The sequence below is a fragment of the Mustela lutreola genome, chromosome 15 (assembly GCF_030435805.1).
Source record: "Mustela lutreola isolate mMusLut2 chromosome 15, mMusLut2.pri, whole genome shotgun sequence".
NCBI classification, from domain to species: Eukaryota; Metazoa; Chordata; class Mammalia; order Carnivora; family Mustelidae; genus Mustela; species Mustela lutreola.
This window is the reverse complement of record NC_081304.1, coordinates 37,312,875-37,327,419: the sequence shown is the minus strand read 5'-3', so window position 1 is coordinate 37,327,419 and position 14,545 is coordinate 37,312,875. Positions and strand designations below refer to the sequence as shown.

Here is a 14,545-nt window from a genome sequence, read left to right as displayed (position 1 = left end):
CTGACCCCGCCGAAGCTGGTCTTAGGACATCCATCATCTGGTCCAAATCCTCATGGGGCAGTGAATGAATGCGCGGAGAGGGGACATGTGGTCAGGCATTCCACCCCCCTCCGCCGCCCTCCCGCCCCCATCAACCACCTCCATCCCACAAGGCTGTCAGTCATGTGAGCTGGTTGGTTTATGTGGGTGAGGTCTTTGCTTTAGGATGGTCAGGGGTGGCAGATCGTTGTGTGTCCCCAGTGAGGGGGTCCTTTGTGTTTGTGTGTGTGTGTGTTTAAAGCCAGGCATCCGTGTACCTTGAAAAGACTAGGAACAGCCCTCTTTAAAAACAATTGAAAGCTCTGAAGGAAAGTACTTCCAGTGCTGAACCGTTAGGAGTTTCTGGCAAGCTTTATATGATGTGCTAGGATGGGACTTTGACTTTGTATATAGACTTTCAATTAGGTTTTCAGACTGACATCTCACCTCTGAACTCTGATGGACCCAGAGGGAGGGAGAGAGAGAGAAAGAGAGAGAGAATAAACATTTCCTTTCCAGCTTGTCAGGATCCTGGCCCTGGCCTGTGCTTCCTGTTTTCAACCCCATCCCCATCCTGTCATTTAGGCTTTGAACTCTGGTTCCCTGACTTTGACCCTGGTGCTGGCTCAGGACTTTGAAACTTCCTGCTGCCTTGGGGTGTACATGTTGAACTTGTCTTGGCTCCTGTGTCAAGCCCTGCCACCCCTCCATGTCCATGTTGGCCTCTGGAAACAAAGGCCTGGGCCTGACTATGTTGTATTTGTTAGTGATTCTGGCCTCCCTGGGCTGTGAGCTACTAGAGGGAGGCTTTTACTCATATTCAGCCGTTAACTCCTCAGCTCCAACAGCAAAAAAGGTGGAGAGAAATCCCTAGATCAAGGAGCAGGAGCTTCCAGGAGGTTCTAACACAGGCTCCCTGTGAGGGACAAGGGCAGGAAGCATGTAGGTCAGAGCCTCAGACCCTTACCTGTCTCTGAACCCTGGCTGGAGATTGATAACCATACAAGTTAAAATGCTTGGGGCGCATGTAACAGAAAGCAAGATCCACTAACTCTGGCTAATGTGAAGGAAAGGGGCATGGATATCAAGACACCCACTGATGGAGGAAGGGGTGATGTGGTGCATACACACAGTGCAACATTATTTGTCCTCAAGAAGGAATGAAACCCCTGACAAGTCCTGCAGCCTGAATAAGGCCTGGAGACATTCAGTGTGACACATGCCAGTGGCTCAGCCGGGAGCTGAGATCCCTACTTCTGTCTCCGGTCTGGCCCTGCCTGGGGAAGACCACATATCCGCATATTGGGGGATCTAGCAAAACCTCTGTGACAAGGACAGAAACTATTACAATGTGAAGTTTCCCACTCTGACCTGCTTTTTTTTTTTTTTAAAAAAAAGTGCTGTGTTTTAGAAGAAAAGAAGAAGAAATCTAATAAAGGGACGAAGATGGACAGGGAAAGTCAAGAATTCTGTGTGGGTTTTAATGAGTCAGAGGCCAGAGAGTTTCCGGATGGTTGGAAGCTGAGCATAATTATCTGGGCCGGCTGGTGTGTGTGTGTGTGGGGGGGGGGGGGCGTGAGGTGAGGTGATGAAAGAACTAGAAGGATGTGAAATATGTATTTCTGTGTATTAAGAATGCATTTCTCCCCGTCTCCCTTAACTTTGGCATTTCCTCCAGAGATTGAGAACATGTTTAAAGTACATTTAATTAGCTTCTCATTCAGACCACACGCCAGCCCCCCACCCCAGATGCCACATTTTCACAGGCCTGCTCCTTTCTTTACAGAACCTGGACTCCCACTGAAGCCTGATGGTCGTGGAGAGCTGTGGCGTTGTGGCCTTCCTATGGCCTAACACTTCTAGCCTGGGCCAAGTTCCTGGGAGGCAGCAAAGGTATATTGGGATCCCTGAGGTACTCTTGGACCCATTTGTTTTGGGGGTTGGCACAGATCTCTCGGTTCTTTTTGGTGACAAAGCTGTGGAGGCAGAAGTAGATGGTCAGTGGTCACGGAGTGGGGTGGGGGGGGGGTCCCATCCACACTCCCCCATTCCTAGCTCTCATGGGCCTCGTCTCCTATTCTTCATGGCCTCCCCGGGCCTCCCCGACCTGAGTTCCCCCAGAAGGCCTCCCTGTCTGGGTTCTAGACCTCATCATCCCTGTTTCAGCCTGTTCCCCGCTCAGCCAAGATGGCTGCCATTTATCTGCTCACACAGCTCTAAGTGGCAAAGTCAAGAATTCAACCCAGGCCTGCCTGGGTTTGAGACAGATTCAAAGCCCGAGTCCTGAATCACGACTCTGCTCCTTCTCTCATGGAGACTTCCTGGCTCTGTGCGTCTCCTTCCCGCCCCGGGTTCCCCTCTCCCCTCCACGGAAGTGTCTGCGGGGAATGCTTACATGATTGCCGGCAGGTAGCAGTTGAGGGCCCTTCTGTATCCCACCACCATTTTCCTTGGCATTACTTTCTCATGATGCTTCAGGCAGCAGGTGTGAGAACTGTTCAACGACGCAGGACTTTCTGGGGGAATCACATTGAAAGCTGAGCCAAGCATGTGTAAAGGGAGCCCGTGGTTGCCTGCCTTCACCTCCCATCGCTGGCATTCCACACCTCCCATGGCAAAGCCATCTGTTAGCAGGGGCTGATGATAGCTTGATGGGTAACAGAGAAAGTGATAAAAGGGGGGGGGAGGGGGCGTCTGGGTGGCTCAGTAGGTTAAAGCCTCTGCATTCTGCTTGGGTCATGATCGCAGGGTCCTGGGATGGAGCCCCGCGTCGGACTCTCTGCTCCGCGGAGATACTGCTTCCTCCTCTCTCTCTGCTTGCCTCTCTGCCTACTTGTGATCTCTGAGTGTCAAATAAATAAATAAAATCTTTAAAAAAAAAAAAGGAGGGTGAGGACACACATGTAGAACCTCCAGCCTCTGATGAGCTTCATTGAATGCAAATGCCTTGGTTATTCACCTTTGCTAGTGGACCAGGGCTTGGTTTGGCAAACATGTATCGAGCTCCTATTATATGCCAAGCTCTCAGGGGGGCAAAAAGCATGAGGAAGCCACAGTCACAACCTCTTGAGTATCTTCCAGTCTAGTCAGGGTGAAAAGGGAAAGAAGAGGTAAATACTACAGTGAACATGGTCTGTGATAGAACAGAATTTGGCACAAGGTGCTTTGGAAACAGAATGAGGGACACCTAACCCAGCCTGGGTGGCTGCGGAAGAAGTCCCATAGCATGTGGGGCCTGGCTCGATTCTTGAAGGCTGAGCAGGACTGAGACAGACAAAGGGGTTGTGGGGTCTGGAAGAAAGAATGGTGTATGAAGGTCCAAAGGTGGGGGAAACTGTGTGTGTGTTGGGAGCACCGAGCAGTTGCAGATGGCTGGAATGCAATGTGACAAGAAAGACATAAGAGATGAAATTGGGGCACCTGGGTGGCTCAGTCAGTTAAGTGTCTGCCATTGGCTCAGGTCATGATCCTGGGGTCCTGGATGGAGCCCATCAGTCAGGCTCCCTGCTCAGTGGAGCGCCTGCTTCTCCCTTTCCTTCTGCCCTTCCCCACCCTGACTCACGCTCTCTCTCTCAAATAAATAATAATAATAATAATAATAATAATAATAATAAAGAGAGACAAAATTGGGGTGGGGGGTGACCAACACGCCTGAGCTGTGGGAGGGGAGTGTGGACTCTATCCAGAGGTATTAGAGGGGCTGACGTCCGGGAGAGTAGGGTAAGACGAGCAATGAGCCAGAGAAGTTAGGGCGGGAAGAAAAGTGTTCGAATTTAGGCTTCGGGTCAGACATCTTGAATAGCAATCTTGACTCAATGGTTTAGATCATGGGTAGGTTTTATCTCTCTAGGTCTCCTCGTCTATGAAACGAGGGTAAAAAAGATGCTTATATCCTAGGATCTGGGTGAGGGTTAGTTGAGAAAATGCTGGTAAAACCCTTAATTCAGAGCATAGCACATAGAAAGTCTGTCAAGTGTTTGTTATAATTGAAAGCAGATGGTAGGAATGACCATTCTTCTCTCCTGGAAATGCCACTTTCCCGCCTCTCTTTGATGCTGACAGGATGTTGGCCTCAGTTGGTTGTGAGGACTGTGTTTCCCTTGAGCTCTGGCTGCTCATCAGTTCGGGATATCACAGAGGATGGCAGGCAGAGACCTCCCCCATCCCCCAAAACCGCAGAGTGCAAAACCCTTTGCAGCCTGACCCCTTGCTTCCAGCCGGTGGCCAAGACTGGAATATCGCGAGAGTACCATTTGGCCCATCCATGCTTTGGGTGGCCCATTTTCTCTTTTTGAAAAACTGAACCCATTGCAGTGGTCTGTTCAACCTTCCCCAAGGGCATGGTTGCCTCCTGCCACCCACCAGTTGCAGCTCTGCTCATAGTGATGTCCATGACCCCAGTACTCAAAGTAAAGTTTACAGAGTTCAGGGGCATTTTGAGAGTGTGTGAGCAGATTCCATGGTGTGTGTGACCCTTGCTCCCCTGAGGGCTCATACAGGCAGAGTCCGGCCAGACCACGTGCCCGGGGTAGCCTCAGAGAGAAAAGAAGGGCTGGGGCACTTGAAGGTAGGATGTGGTTGGTCTCTTTCATAAATGGTGGTTGAGTCAGGGGTAGAAAGTGGGCTAGACAAACCTTGTTTTCCATAGGTCCCAAGCCCCCCGTGGCGCCAAAAGCTTTCCACCCCATCCTCTTTTCCTCTTTTCTATGGGCTTCTCCTCTCTTCTATGTGGACTTTTTCTATGGACTTTATGTGCATTCCCCAGACCTGGCTGAGGAATATGGATAGAGGCCATGAAATCCTTGCACTGCACACCTGGGCATCCCAGTAGGCCTTCTTTTGGCTTCCATGATAGTCCCAGAAATCTGTGCCAGACTCTGCAATGAAGGGGTGTCTAGGTTCAGAGTCCCCACTGCTGGGCACAGCCGCCTCCCCAACACCTTTCGGCCGCTCTCCCAGAGCATCTGCTGCTTTTCTCGTCCACCTGTCTTGCTCTCCTTTCCTTGCTCACATTTATTATCTCTTCGGTTACTTCCTTGGCTCCCCCAAAGGATCATTCCTGTTCTCCATCCTTGGGACCCCTGACGTGACCTTGACCCAGCTTCCTGAAACTGTGCGATGACCCCAGCGGGGGTCTGGACCCCAGCCCAGCTCTGCTTGTGAAGGGGAGAGTTTGTGAACAGCAAGCAGGTGTGCCTGTGGGAGGGGGGAGGCCCTGCGGCTGATGGCAGAGACCTGACAGGTCTCTTGACATCACCTCACTGCCTGCTGCTCTGTGTCCCTCTCTCATTGCTGCCCTCCAAGGACAGGTGGACTCACTTGACTGGCCGTGCAAAGCAGGAGTGGTGAGGATGAGGATGAGGAGAAAGAGGGCAGCCCCGGAGACCTTCATCCTCTCAGGGGGTCCCTTCAGCTTCGGGAGAAAGGCTGGTCGTCCAGTCTGACTTCACGGCTCTCTGGACTCTGACTGCTTCAGAGCCGGTGGGGGAGAGAGGCGGTGCCTCCCTCCGTGTTTGCTGAAAGAGCGGGGTGGGACCTGGCACAGCTGAATTAGTAAGATGTAAGTTCAGGGGAAGGAGAGGACTGGAGAAAGGGCGCGTGTAGTTCGTGTGTGCTGGGTGTCGGCCACTGTGTATGCCTTCTTTTATTTAATCCTTGCAGTAGTGAAGCAGAGATTCTCTGTTTTAAAAATGAGGCCCCTGAGGCTTGGAGAAGTCAAAGAAATTCTCCCAGGTCACACAGGTGGGAGGCAGGCAGTTCTGAAAATCGGATCCATGTGATTTCTCCACCTTACTTGACACCCATCTTTATTTTGGGGGAGGGAGCAGGGTGGAACCACCCCAGTTCCCCCCAGATCCGTCATTGGGAAGGTGACCATAAAGCAGGATTAGAGAGTGCACAGACTGGAGCAAGGCGTAGGGTTTGGGCCTCCGAAAACCATGTCCCCCGTTCCCAGTCTAAGGACACCTACCTGATGGAGCTCATGTTCCTGTTACAGATTATGTTACTAATACATAGAGAAAAACAATGTGTTGATCCTTGGATCCTCGTTTATTGCTGACGTGTTTGGCTTGTTGATTTTTTTTTTTTTTTTTAACTCTTTGGACCTTGGACTCTGAACCAGTTTTAGGTCTAGCTGGCCATCCCTCCTGCCTACCTGCGATAAGGGTTCACCCACCCCTCCTCCGTGACCAAGGATGGCCAGCAGAGGGCGCTCCAACATCCTGCACCTGACACCCTGCCTCTGTGTCCCCGACTTCCAGCTTCTGAGCTCTGGCCTTAACCAGGGCTGACCTATCCCTCAGCATCTTCTCTCTTCACACTGCCTCAGGACCCCATACCTGGGGTTGAAGGCAGATTCAGAGAAGAGATGGAAGATCCAGGAGTTTTTGTTGTTGATGGACTGCAAGCTGTAGAGGCCGAGCGGGGAGTGTTTCAGTAAATGAGAGTAGAGGGAGGCAGGGCCGGACTGAGACCCTTATGGGGCTTCCTGTTTCGCATGACTGCTCATAAATAGGGAAAACTTGTATAATGCATTTAGTCCTGCTGGGTTCAAGTTCAGTTAGTGGTGGTGCAGCTGTGGCTTTTTATGCGGGTTAGAGAGGGTATGTCTGGGGGATACTCCTTTGGGTGCTGTTTATGGAGGCAAGGAGGTCTGGAGAAGCTTGGTTGTACCTTTAGCATACAAGCCTCCTCTTGGCCCTGGTCTTGGAAGGCCGGTGGCTAGGGAAGCATGGCCACAGTGCCCACCCTGGGCATGTTCATACTCCGGGTACACAGAGCGGCCCCTGGAATTCTGAAGATGGGTATGAGAAACTTTGGGGGCAGCTGGGTGTTATTCATGGAGCACAGCCTCCTCTTGATTCCTGCCCCATCTCTTCCCGTCCCCATCCATTTCCTGAGCACCTGCTATAGGCCAGGCTTTCTGTTAGGCCTTGTGGAGGACACAAAAATGGCCCTAACAGTACAGTACAACCTGATGTATGTAAGTGGAGGGGAAGGGTTGGATTAACATATGTCCCCAAGTCATTCTTACCCCAGATGGCTGGGAACAAGGGCCTTGGGAGCAGGACAAAATGAAGGAATTTGAAGATTGGCTGCTATGAAGAAGGCTTTATGAAGACTTACCAGAAAAATCAAGTGATAGCTCTTAGCTTTACACTTATGTAGCTTATGTAAGATAATATACATATTATATAAGATAATACACATAGGCTACTTAGCAGACAGGAGGATAGAAAGGGCTAAGACCATGATATTTGTTACCATCATGATAATTTGTGTAAAGGTGGCCTCAGCTTCCCACCACCCCCATCACAGGCCTGACCTGTTTTTTGCATTCAGGGCAGACCTCGCTTCTGCAGAGGGAAACCTGATGCCGAGGGTGCCACCCTGGCTGGGCTCCAAGGAGGAGATTCCATAGAATTGAGCAAGGGCAGGGAGGGTGTGAATTCAAGGTCTTCAATTCATGGCAAGGCAGTTCCGGAGAGGCGGCTGGGGCTGGGAGTTGGGGCTGGGAAGGGGGCCATGGCCTCTTCTCTTTAAGATGGCCAGCTGTGCCCTCCTCCACTACTTCTGGGTCACTCGTTTCTCCTCCAGGTCCTTGATGTAGTCCTGGACCCAGTCGTGCCTGGGGTTGGCACATATGGAATGGCCCTTTTTGGTGATGAAGCTGTGAAACAAAAGGGAGAAGTGTTGCCGATGGGGCATCCAGCAGCTGGGAAGTGAAAGCTGTTTTGCCCTCCCTAGAAAACACCTCACCCCCCTAGGCTGTTGCTCCTTCCTTTGCTAGAGGCAGCTCAAGGCCAGTCTCCTCTCTGAGACCTGCTCTCTAGCCCTTGGGGCCCCCAGACCCACCAAGTCTCCGTGCTCCCCCTGCCCCTAGAAGTGCCCTCCTGCCTTGCCTTCCCCACCCCTGCTCCCTCCCCATCCATGGGGTCTGCTTCCTCCTGGCTCCCTGCAGGCTCAGCCAGGCCAGAACGCCCCCAGCTTGCCCCTCCGCTGCCTGCTGCTGCCCCTGAGAGGCGATCTGGGGAATCTCCATTCTGCGTCCTCCCTCCCCCCTCCCCCACCTTGCAGGCTCCCTGTCTCCCAGTGGGGTGTGGGGGTTCTACTTACACAACTCCAGGCTTGGAGCACTGGCTGCTGGTCTCATAATAATCTGTGATCCGGTGACGTGGGATTGCCTGGGCAATGTAGCTGACGCAGCACTCGGCCGGGTGGTAAGGCCCTCCTGAGGAGAAAGCAAGGGGCTCGTTGTCAGAGGCCAGACCTGCCGGCTGCTTGGGCACAACACAGGGTGGAAGAGGGAAGGAAGGAGAAGGTGGCCCTGCTGAACTCGGACATGGGATTGTGCAGATTCGTTCCTCTTTCCCTCCTCCTGCCTCAGCAACCACCTTCCTTCCTGCTCTTCAACCGCTCCTCGAAAGACTGGCTGGCGACCTTCCATTCCAGACTGAAGATTAGCAAAACCCAAATCTTCGCAGTGACCACACACCACTCCCGTGGGGCAGACTTGCCCAGATGCTCCGCACAGGAGGAATATTTGGAGGAAATCCCCATGGGGGACAGGGACACATGCCAGCTGGGAGTGCAGACCCAGCCCTTCCAATCTGCCCCTTCTGCCTGGGTCCCCACTGGACCTCTGACCTGCAAAGAGGGAAGGAAGCTGACACGAAGGCCCAAGGACAGGGAGTCAAGACACTCAGGTCCCAGCCTCCCCTCGCCTTTGCTGGCTTTGTGCCAATGGCAACTTTATTCCCCGGTTAGTTTCCTCATCTGTCAACGAGGCTGTTGGACTGGATTGGTGGTTTCTACACCGAGGGGTTTTTACTCCCTGAGGGTCTGGGGGCTTTGGGGTCTGTTTCAGAGATACTGATGCATTTAAGAGTAAAGTTTTGGGGATCGTATCCCTTTTGGCTCTTTTGGCTGTTTTACATACTAAATTTCTGAGTAAGATTTCGCTTGAAGAAATGTTCCACTGTCTAAAAAATGTTAAATGTCTCTGGATTAGATGAACTTTCCAGTCATTATCTGATTCTGGAATTTCATGGCTCTTCTAGGAGGTGCGGGAGGGGGGCGATCATACATTCAGTCAAGCTTGACTGATGGAGATAAGCAGGAAGGGCATTCCCGACCGAGGGCCCTGGAGAAAAGGTGGCACCGTGGTCATGGAGTGGAGTGATGGGGATGTGCGCGTTATGTGACCAGCCTGGACAGGACTGGAGTGTCCGAGCAGTGGCATCGCGGTCACCAGGGACGGCCGCATGTGTGGGTGGGAGGGCAAGGCCTGTCTTTTCACCTCCCTCCCCGAAGAATGCGATAAGGGGTCCGCTGGTCCCTGAGGCCACTCCCACCCTATCCCTCGAAGCTCCACATGCCTTCTCAGAGAGGCAGATCAAACTGCCCGGATTCCCATTAACGTTAGACCAGATTTATCTCCATAACCTCCTCTGTTTCCTCCCAGTTTCTGAAAACGAGACGAGGTAAAATTGAAGGGTGAGGCATAGTTTTGGTTGTGTATGAAGGCAGCTCATCCCAAGTAATAAGCTGGGGAAAGGGGGGCCGAGGCGTGACCCCCACTGTTTTGGTTCCCCTAAGCCCACACCTAACTGAGGCTGCTCTCGTGGGGTGGGGCTGACTCTGGAACCAGGTGGCCCCCATCTCAAGAGGCAGGCAGACAAGTGGCCTTAAGGGTCTCCCCCAAATCCTCCTCTATCTCCCTGGGGATAATGTCCCCCAAATGGGGTGGGCCCCTTTTACTTCATGGCAGAGAGATGGACTGAAGGAGTAGTGAGACAGGCTCCCTCCATGGCCTTGGAGGGAAGGGGGGCTGGTCCTGGAAGGTGAGGATGAAACCAGTTTCAGAAGACCCCAGACCTCCTTCTAGAACCCCTCCTCCTTATATCCCCAGCAACCTTACTCCTACTTCTTTCCCCGGGGGGACCAGGTTGGAAGGAAGACGAGGTGTTGCACTCACGTGAGGACTGTTCAGGCTTTCTCCCCAGAGCGCAGGTGATGAGGAGGATGAGGAAGAGGGAGATGGCTGCCATGGAGACTTTCATCCTCCTGGTGGGGGAGACCTTTATCCTCTTGTCAGGGAGCTGCTGCAGGGGGAGAGCTGACCTGGTAGGGACTTTGGAGGCTTCTGGGCTGAGGAGGTGTTGAGAAATGATCATCAAGGCAAAATATTTTTTAAAGTGACAGAACTAAGATGACAAAGGAAGTAGGGAGTAGCGATGCCTCAGCAAATTCATATCCTGCACGTTGTTGAGGGTGGAGCAAGGGAAGCCTGGAGAGCCAAGATTTCAGGGAGGAGATTGCCTTCCATCCCTAGTGGGAATAAATTTAACTCCTTTGGTATAAGCTCTTCTTTTGGTGGAGGCCACAGCACAGGGCCTGGGGGTACTGTTGCGTACTTTGTCCAAGATCTCAAGGCTGGGAGGTCACTTGCATCCAATTCCAGTTCTGGGCCTGGAATGAGGCCATGTGGGGAGATTCAGGATCTCTTTATCTAGAGATCAGAGAGGATTTGGGATACCAGGATGAGGCCTGGAATCCCCCAAGTCTGGTCTTACTAATCTGGGCTAGGAACCCCTCACTTAATCACTTAAGCAGAACCTCCAGCTCCCAGCCTTCTCACCGCCCTCTCACCATACCCTGGGGTGAAGAAGCGCCACGATGCTCGGTAGATAATTAACAAACATTATATAACAGCTATATGCACTAGCCACTGTCCCAAATGTTTTATGAATATTAGCCCATTTAATCTTTAAATCAGCAGTTGAATAAACTGAGGCACAGAAAGCATAAATAGCTTGCCCAAGCTTTGACAGTTGATAAGAGGAATCAGGGTTCAAACCCGGGCAGGCTAGTTCCCAAGTCTGTGTTCTTAACTACTATGCCCTGGAGAAATGTGGGACTCTCCCATTCCCACTAAGCTGTCACTGAAAGTGTCTTGGCTAGTGTGGCTCTTCTGCAAAGCCTTTAGTCTGAGCCCTTTCTGAGCTCAGGTGGATCCCTTTGGGACCTTCTCCTGGTTTCTGACTTCTGTTACAGAGAAGCTTGATGGGTACCTAAAAAACTCCTTGTTCAGGGATGGCTAGTAGACTTCATTGATTAGGAGTGGACCAGAGTTCTGCGTTGGACACCATTCTGAGGCTATATTCACATGCCTGAAAAGGAGTGCTGTGACTAACATGTGGTTGCCATTAGGGTGCAGCTCATAGGCTGTGTATTGCCATCCTTAGATTAGTCTAAACTGGCTATTTATGGAGGAGGAATTGGGGCCAGGAAGGGACCAGGGACTTGCTCATTTTTACAGGATGACTGCAGAAGAGATCCACCTCAGTCCAGTGGCCTTTACTGTGCTCTTCTTGTTGGGGGCCCTTGGCCTGTTTTGCTTGCTGCTCTGGTTAGAAGGCTGTTCACATCCTCTTTCCTTGACTGGACTCATCAGGGCAGGGAGCCCATGTTCTTTATCTTTGCCCATTCACACAGGGCCTAGCATGTAGCGGGTGATTTATAAACAAGTGTTTTAGAAGAATCATGAATAAATAAATTGAGCTGGTCGAAGGATGTACACCCCACAGGAAACATGCTGGGGTGCCAAGATAGCCATACATGTTCTGTATTTGTTATCCTCGATAACAATGCTCCCTAAACTCTCCAAATCAAATAACAATCGCCATTAGGAACAATCTAAGGAAATAAGTTGTTTTTGGGGGAGAACATGAGTTGGAAGGAAACAGTGTTTACTGTGTTTTCCTGGAGACTCAGCCTCCCAGCCAAGTTGTTGCTAGGAGACTTACAGGAAATCCCTTTATTTTCTAAGAAATTATTAAGTTCTTATCTACCTTAGTCTGTATATGCTAATTGATATAGTAACTCCTAAATCTCAGGGGATTAATTAAGTGAAGGCTTATTTCTTGCTCAACTTACAGTCCAATGTTTGTGAGCAGTGGGATGATGGTGTGTGTGTTGAAAGGGCTGTTCATGCACCTGTTTAGGGGCTAAGGCTTCTATCTGTGATTTCCCCCAGTTTTAACACAAGACCTCCAAGTTTGCTACAAAGGGGAGAGACAGAAGAGAGCTGGGAGATTTTCATGTACCAGTCCTAGAAATGACATAAACAAATTTCACTTACTCTCCATGGCCAGAATGAAGCCACCTGGCTCCAACTTAATGATGAAAATATGGAAAATATAGATCATCTGTGTGTTCAGGAGGACAATGGAATGGGTTTAATGACTACATGACTTCTTTGGCACAATAGCAAATGCCAGGTACTGGGCTATGCTCAGAGGGTGTGAACGAAGACGACCCTGACCTCAGAGGACTCATAGCTTAAGGAAGGACTCAAAAGAGCAAATGAAAATTGCAATACAGTGGGATGAATAGAATTTGGTAGCAACATGGAGACCTTAAATGTTCTGTTGCCCACTGGTTAAGTATGTGGAACTTATTTTAAAAATATTAAAAGTGTTTTCCAAAGAAACACACACATTGATTTAAAAAAAAAAAAGAGTACAGAAAGAGTGTGTAGGACATATATTTTCAGAGTTCCTGCTTGTCTGAAGAAGTCATTACTCATCCCTCATACTTGATGGATATTTTTACTAGGTATAGAATTCTACCTTGAGAGTATTAGAATTTTTTTTTGCAAGGGGGAAGGAACTTCTGTTTGTGTTTGTTTGTTTGTTTGTTTTCCAGGTTTTTCCTCTCACTAGATTTTTTTTTAAGTTAATGGTCTTTGTATTGGAAAAAAAGGCTAGCATTTACAACTTGGTATAGACATAAATTGTAGTTTTTTGAACAGCAATGTTGATGGTTGTGTAGAGTCCACAACCACAGCCTATGCTGCTGTCTCCAAGTCATGGTTCAGAAGGGTTTTAAAAACAGAGTCCGAAGATGGTCCCTTCCTTTTTAAAACTTTGTGCGAATGGTGACATCCTGACACCTATTTTTCTCTAGTACAACAAGGACAACGCTAAGCCAACACATGCAGTATGCCACCAGGATGAGTGCCATCATCACCATAGGTCAGGACACATGGAAGTACAAGAGGACCATTCTGTTAAGTGGGGCTATGTCTAGACAGTTAATTCTTCACCCATTTTTCTGCACAACATTGTGAGGAAAACCAATTTTAAATGTTTGTTTTCAGTAAACCAGCCCTGATAATTTATACTAACAAATTGAACTAGAATCTATTTGAATAGGTTTTCAATTTTTTCCATTTGTCATTAAAAAAAAAAAGATTTTATTTATTTATTTGACAGAGAGAGATCACAAGTAGGCAGGCAGAGGGGTGGGGGAAGCAAGCTCCCTGCTGAGCAGAGAGCCTGATTGGATCCCAGGACCCTGAGATCATGACCTGAGTGGAAGGCAGAGGCTTAGCACACTGAGCCACCCAGGCGCCCTTATCATTTTTAACACAATTGTCTGACAGGGTTCAATTATCAGGCAACACGCAAGAAAAACTGGTCAGCCCAGACAGTATATTAATCATGAGCAAACAGAACTGCAAGGAGTCCACTAAATTCTTCTTGATCATTAAGGTAGTACAAGTATGTATACTGTAAAACTGATGACAGCTTGATCTTTAAAGGATAGGACTACCACCGATAGGTGCAGATTTTGTGTGTGTGGACCTAAGGTAGCTTTGACATTCAGTTTTGCTGTAAAGAAACAGAATGAGTAAGTGAATTTTTTTTTTTTTTTGCAAGAGATAAGTAAAATATTCAATTGGATTCCTCCAGAGGGGGGAAAAAGGAGTTGAAAGTAGGTCTTCATTTTGCAGTTATCCTCTATATGAATTCTTCATAGTCGACTTGTCCATCTCCATCAATATCTGGTTCTCTGATCATTTCATTGACTTCTTCTGCCAAGTTTGTTGTGACATGAGGTAGTTTTGCTACACTGATGTAACCAGTGCCATACTTGTCAAAGACTGGGAGTGTCTCATGAATTTCTTCTTCACTATCTGTATCTTTTATTTTTCTAGCCAACATAGTAAAAAATTCTGGTTAGTCAATGGTGCCATTACCATCAGTGCCCACCTCATTGATCAGATCTTGCCATTGGACTTCTGTTGGGTTCTGACCCAGGGACCTCATGACAGTTCCAAGTTCCTTTGTTGGGATGATGCCATTGTTGTCTTTGTCAAATTGTTGTCTCTGCTCTTTGTCTCTCAGAGCAGAGAGAGCGAGGGTGGCTGCTTCAGTGCAGGGGTTGTGATGATGGGGGATCTCCCACTACTGCTGCTGTTAAGGTGTGGTGGGCACTTGCACTGTAAGTAATGGCCTCCTGCCTGTGGGGCTCCCAGCACTACTACCCCATTCTCTAGAAGATTTTAAAATTTCTGACTTATCCTTTTTTCTTTTTTCTTTTTTTTTTTTTTAACTTTTTGGCAGGGAGCCTGGGTGGCTCAGTGGGTTAAGCCGCTGCCTTCGGCTCAGGTCATGATCTCAGGGTCCTGGGATCGAGTCCAGCATCGGGCTCTCTGCTCAGCAGGGAGCCTGCTTCC

The 14,545-nt window shown here is 49.5% G+C and overlaps 2 protein-coding genes and 1 pseudogene across 2 annotated transcripts; all 3 read right to left on the bottom strand.

The window, feature by feature from the left end:
- Nucleotides 1–1,706: 1,706 nt before the first annotated feature.
- CCL16 (C-C motif chemokine ligand 16) lies at nt 1,707–5,512 on the bottom strand. The gene is made up of 3 exons (XM_059147298.1): nt 5,338–5,512; nt 2,414–2,534; nt 1,707–1,994 (listed from the first exon to the last, which is right to left on the bottom strand). Exons 1-3 carry the CDS (start codon nt 5,408–5,410, stop codon nt 1,862–1,864), a joined length of 327 nt encoding a protein of 108 aa, XP_059003281.1. The 5' UTR covers nt 5,411–5,512; the 3' UTR covers nt 1,707–1,861.
- Nucleotides 5,513–7,111: 1,599 nt separating this feature from the next.
- On the bottom strand, nt 7,112–10,247 carry LOC131815555 (C-C motif chemokine 14-like). The gene is made up of 3 exons (XM_059147296.1): nt 9,998–10,247; nt 8,137–8,251; nt 7,112–7,690 (listed from the first exon to the last, which is right to left on the bottom strand). The coding sequence occupies exons 1-3, from the start codon at nt 10,194–10,196 to the stop codon at nt 7,588–7,590; spliced, it is 417 nt and encodes a 138-aa protein (XP_059003279.1). The 5' UTR covers nt 10,197–10,247; the 3' UTR covers nt 7,112–7,587.
- Nucleotides 10,248–13,655: 3,408 nt separating this feature from the next.
- Nucleotides 13,656–14,150, bottom strand: LOC131815560 (calmodulin-like; annotated as a pseudogene).
- Between the last annotated feature and the right edge of the window lie 395 nt (nt 14,151–14,545).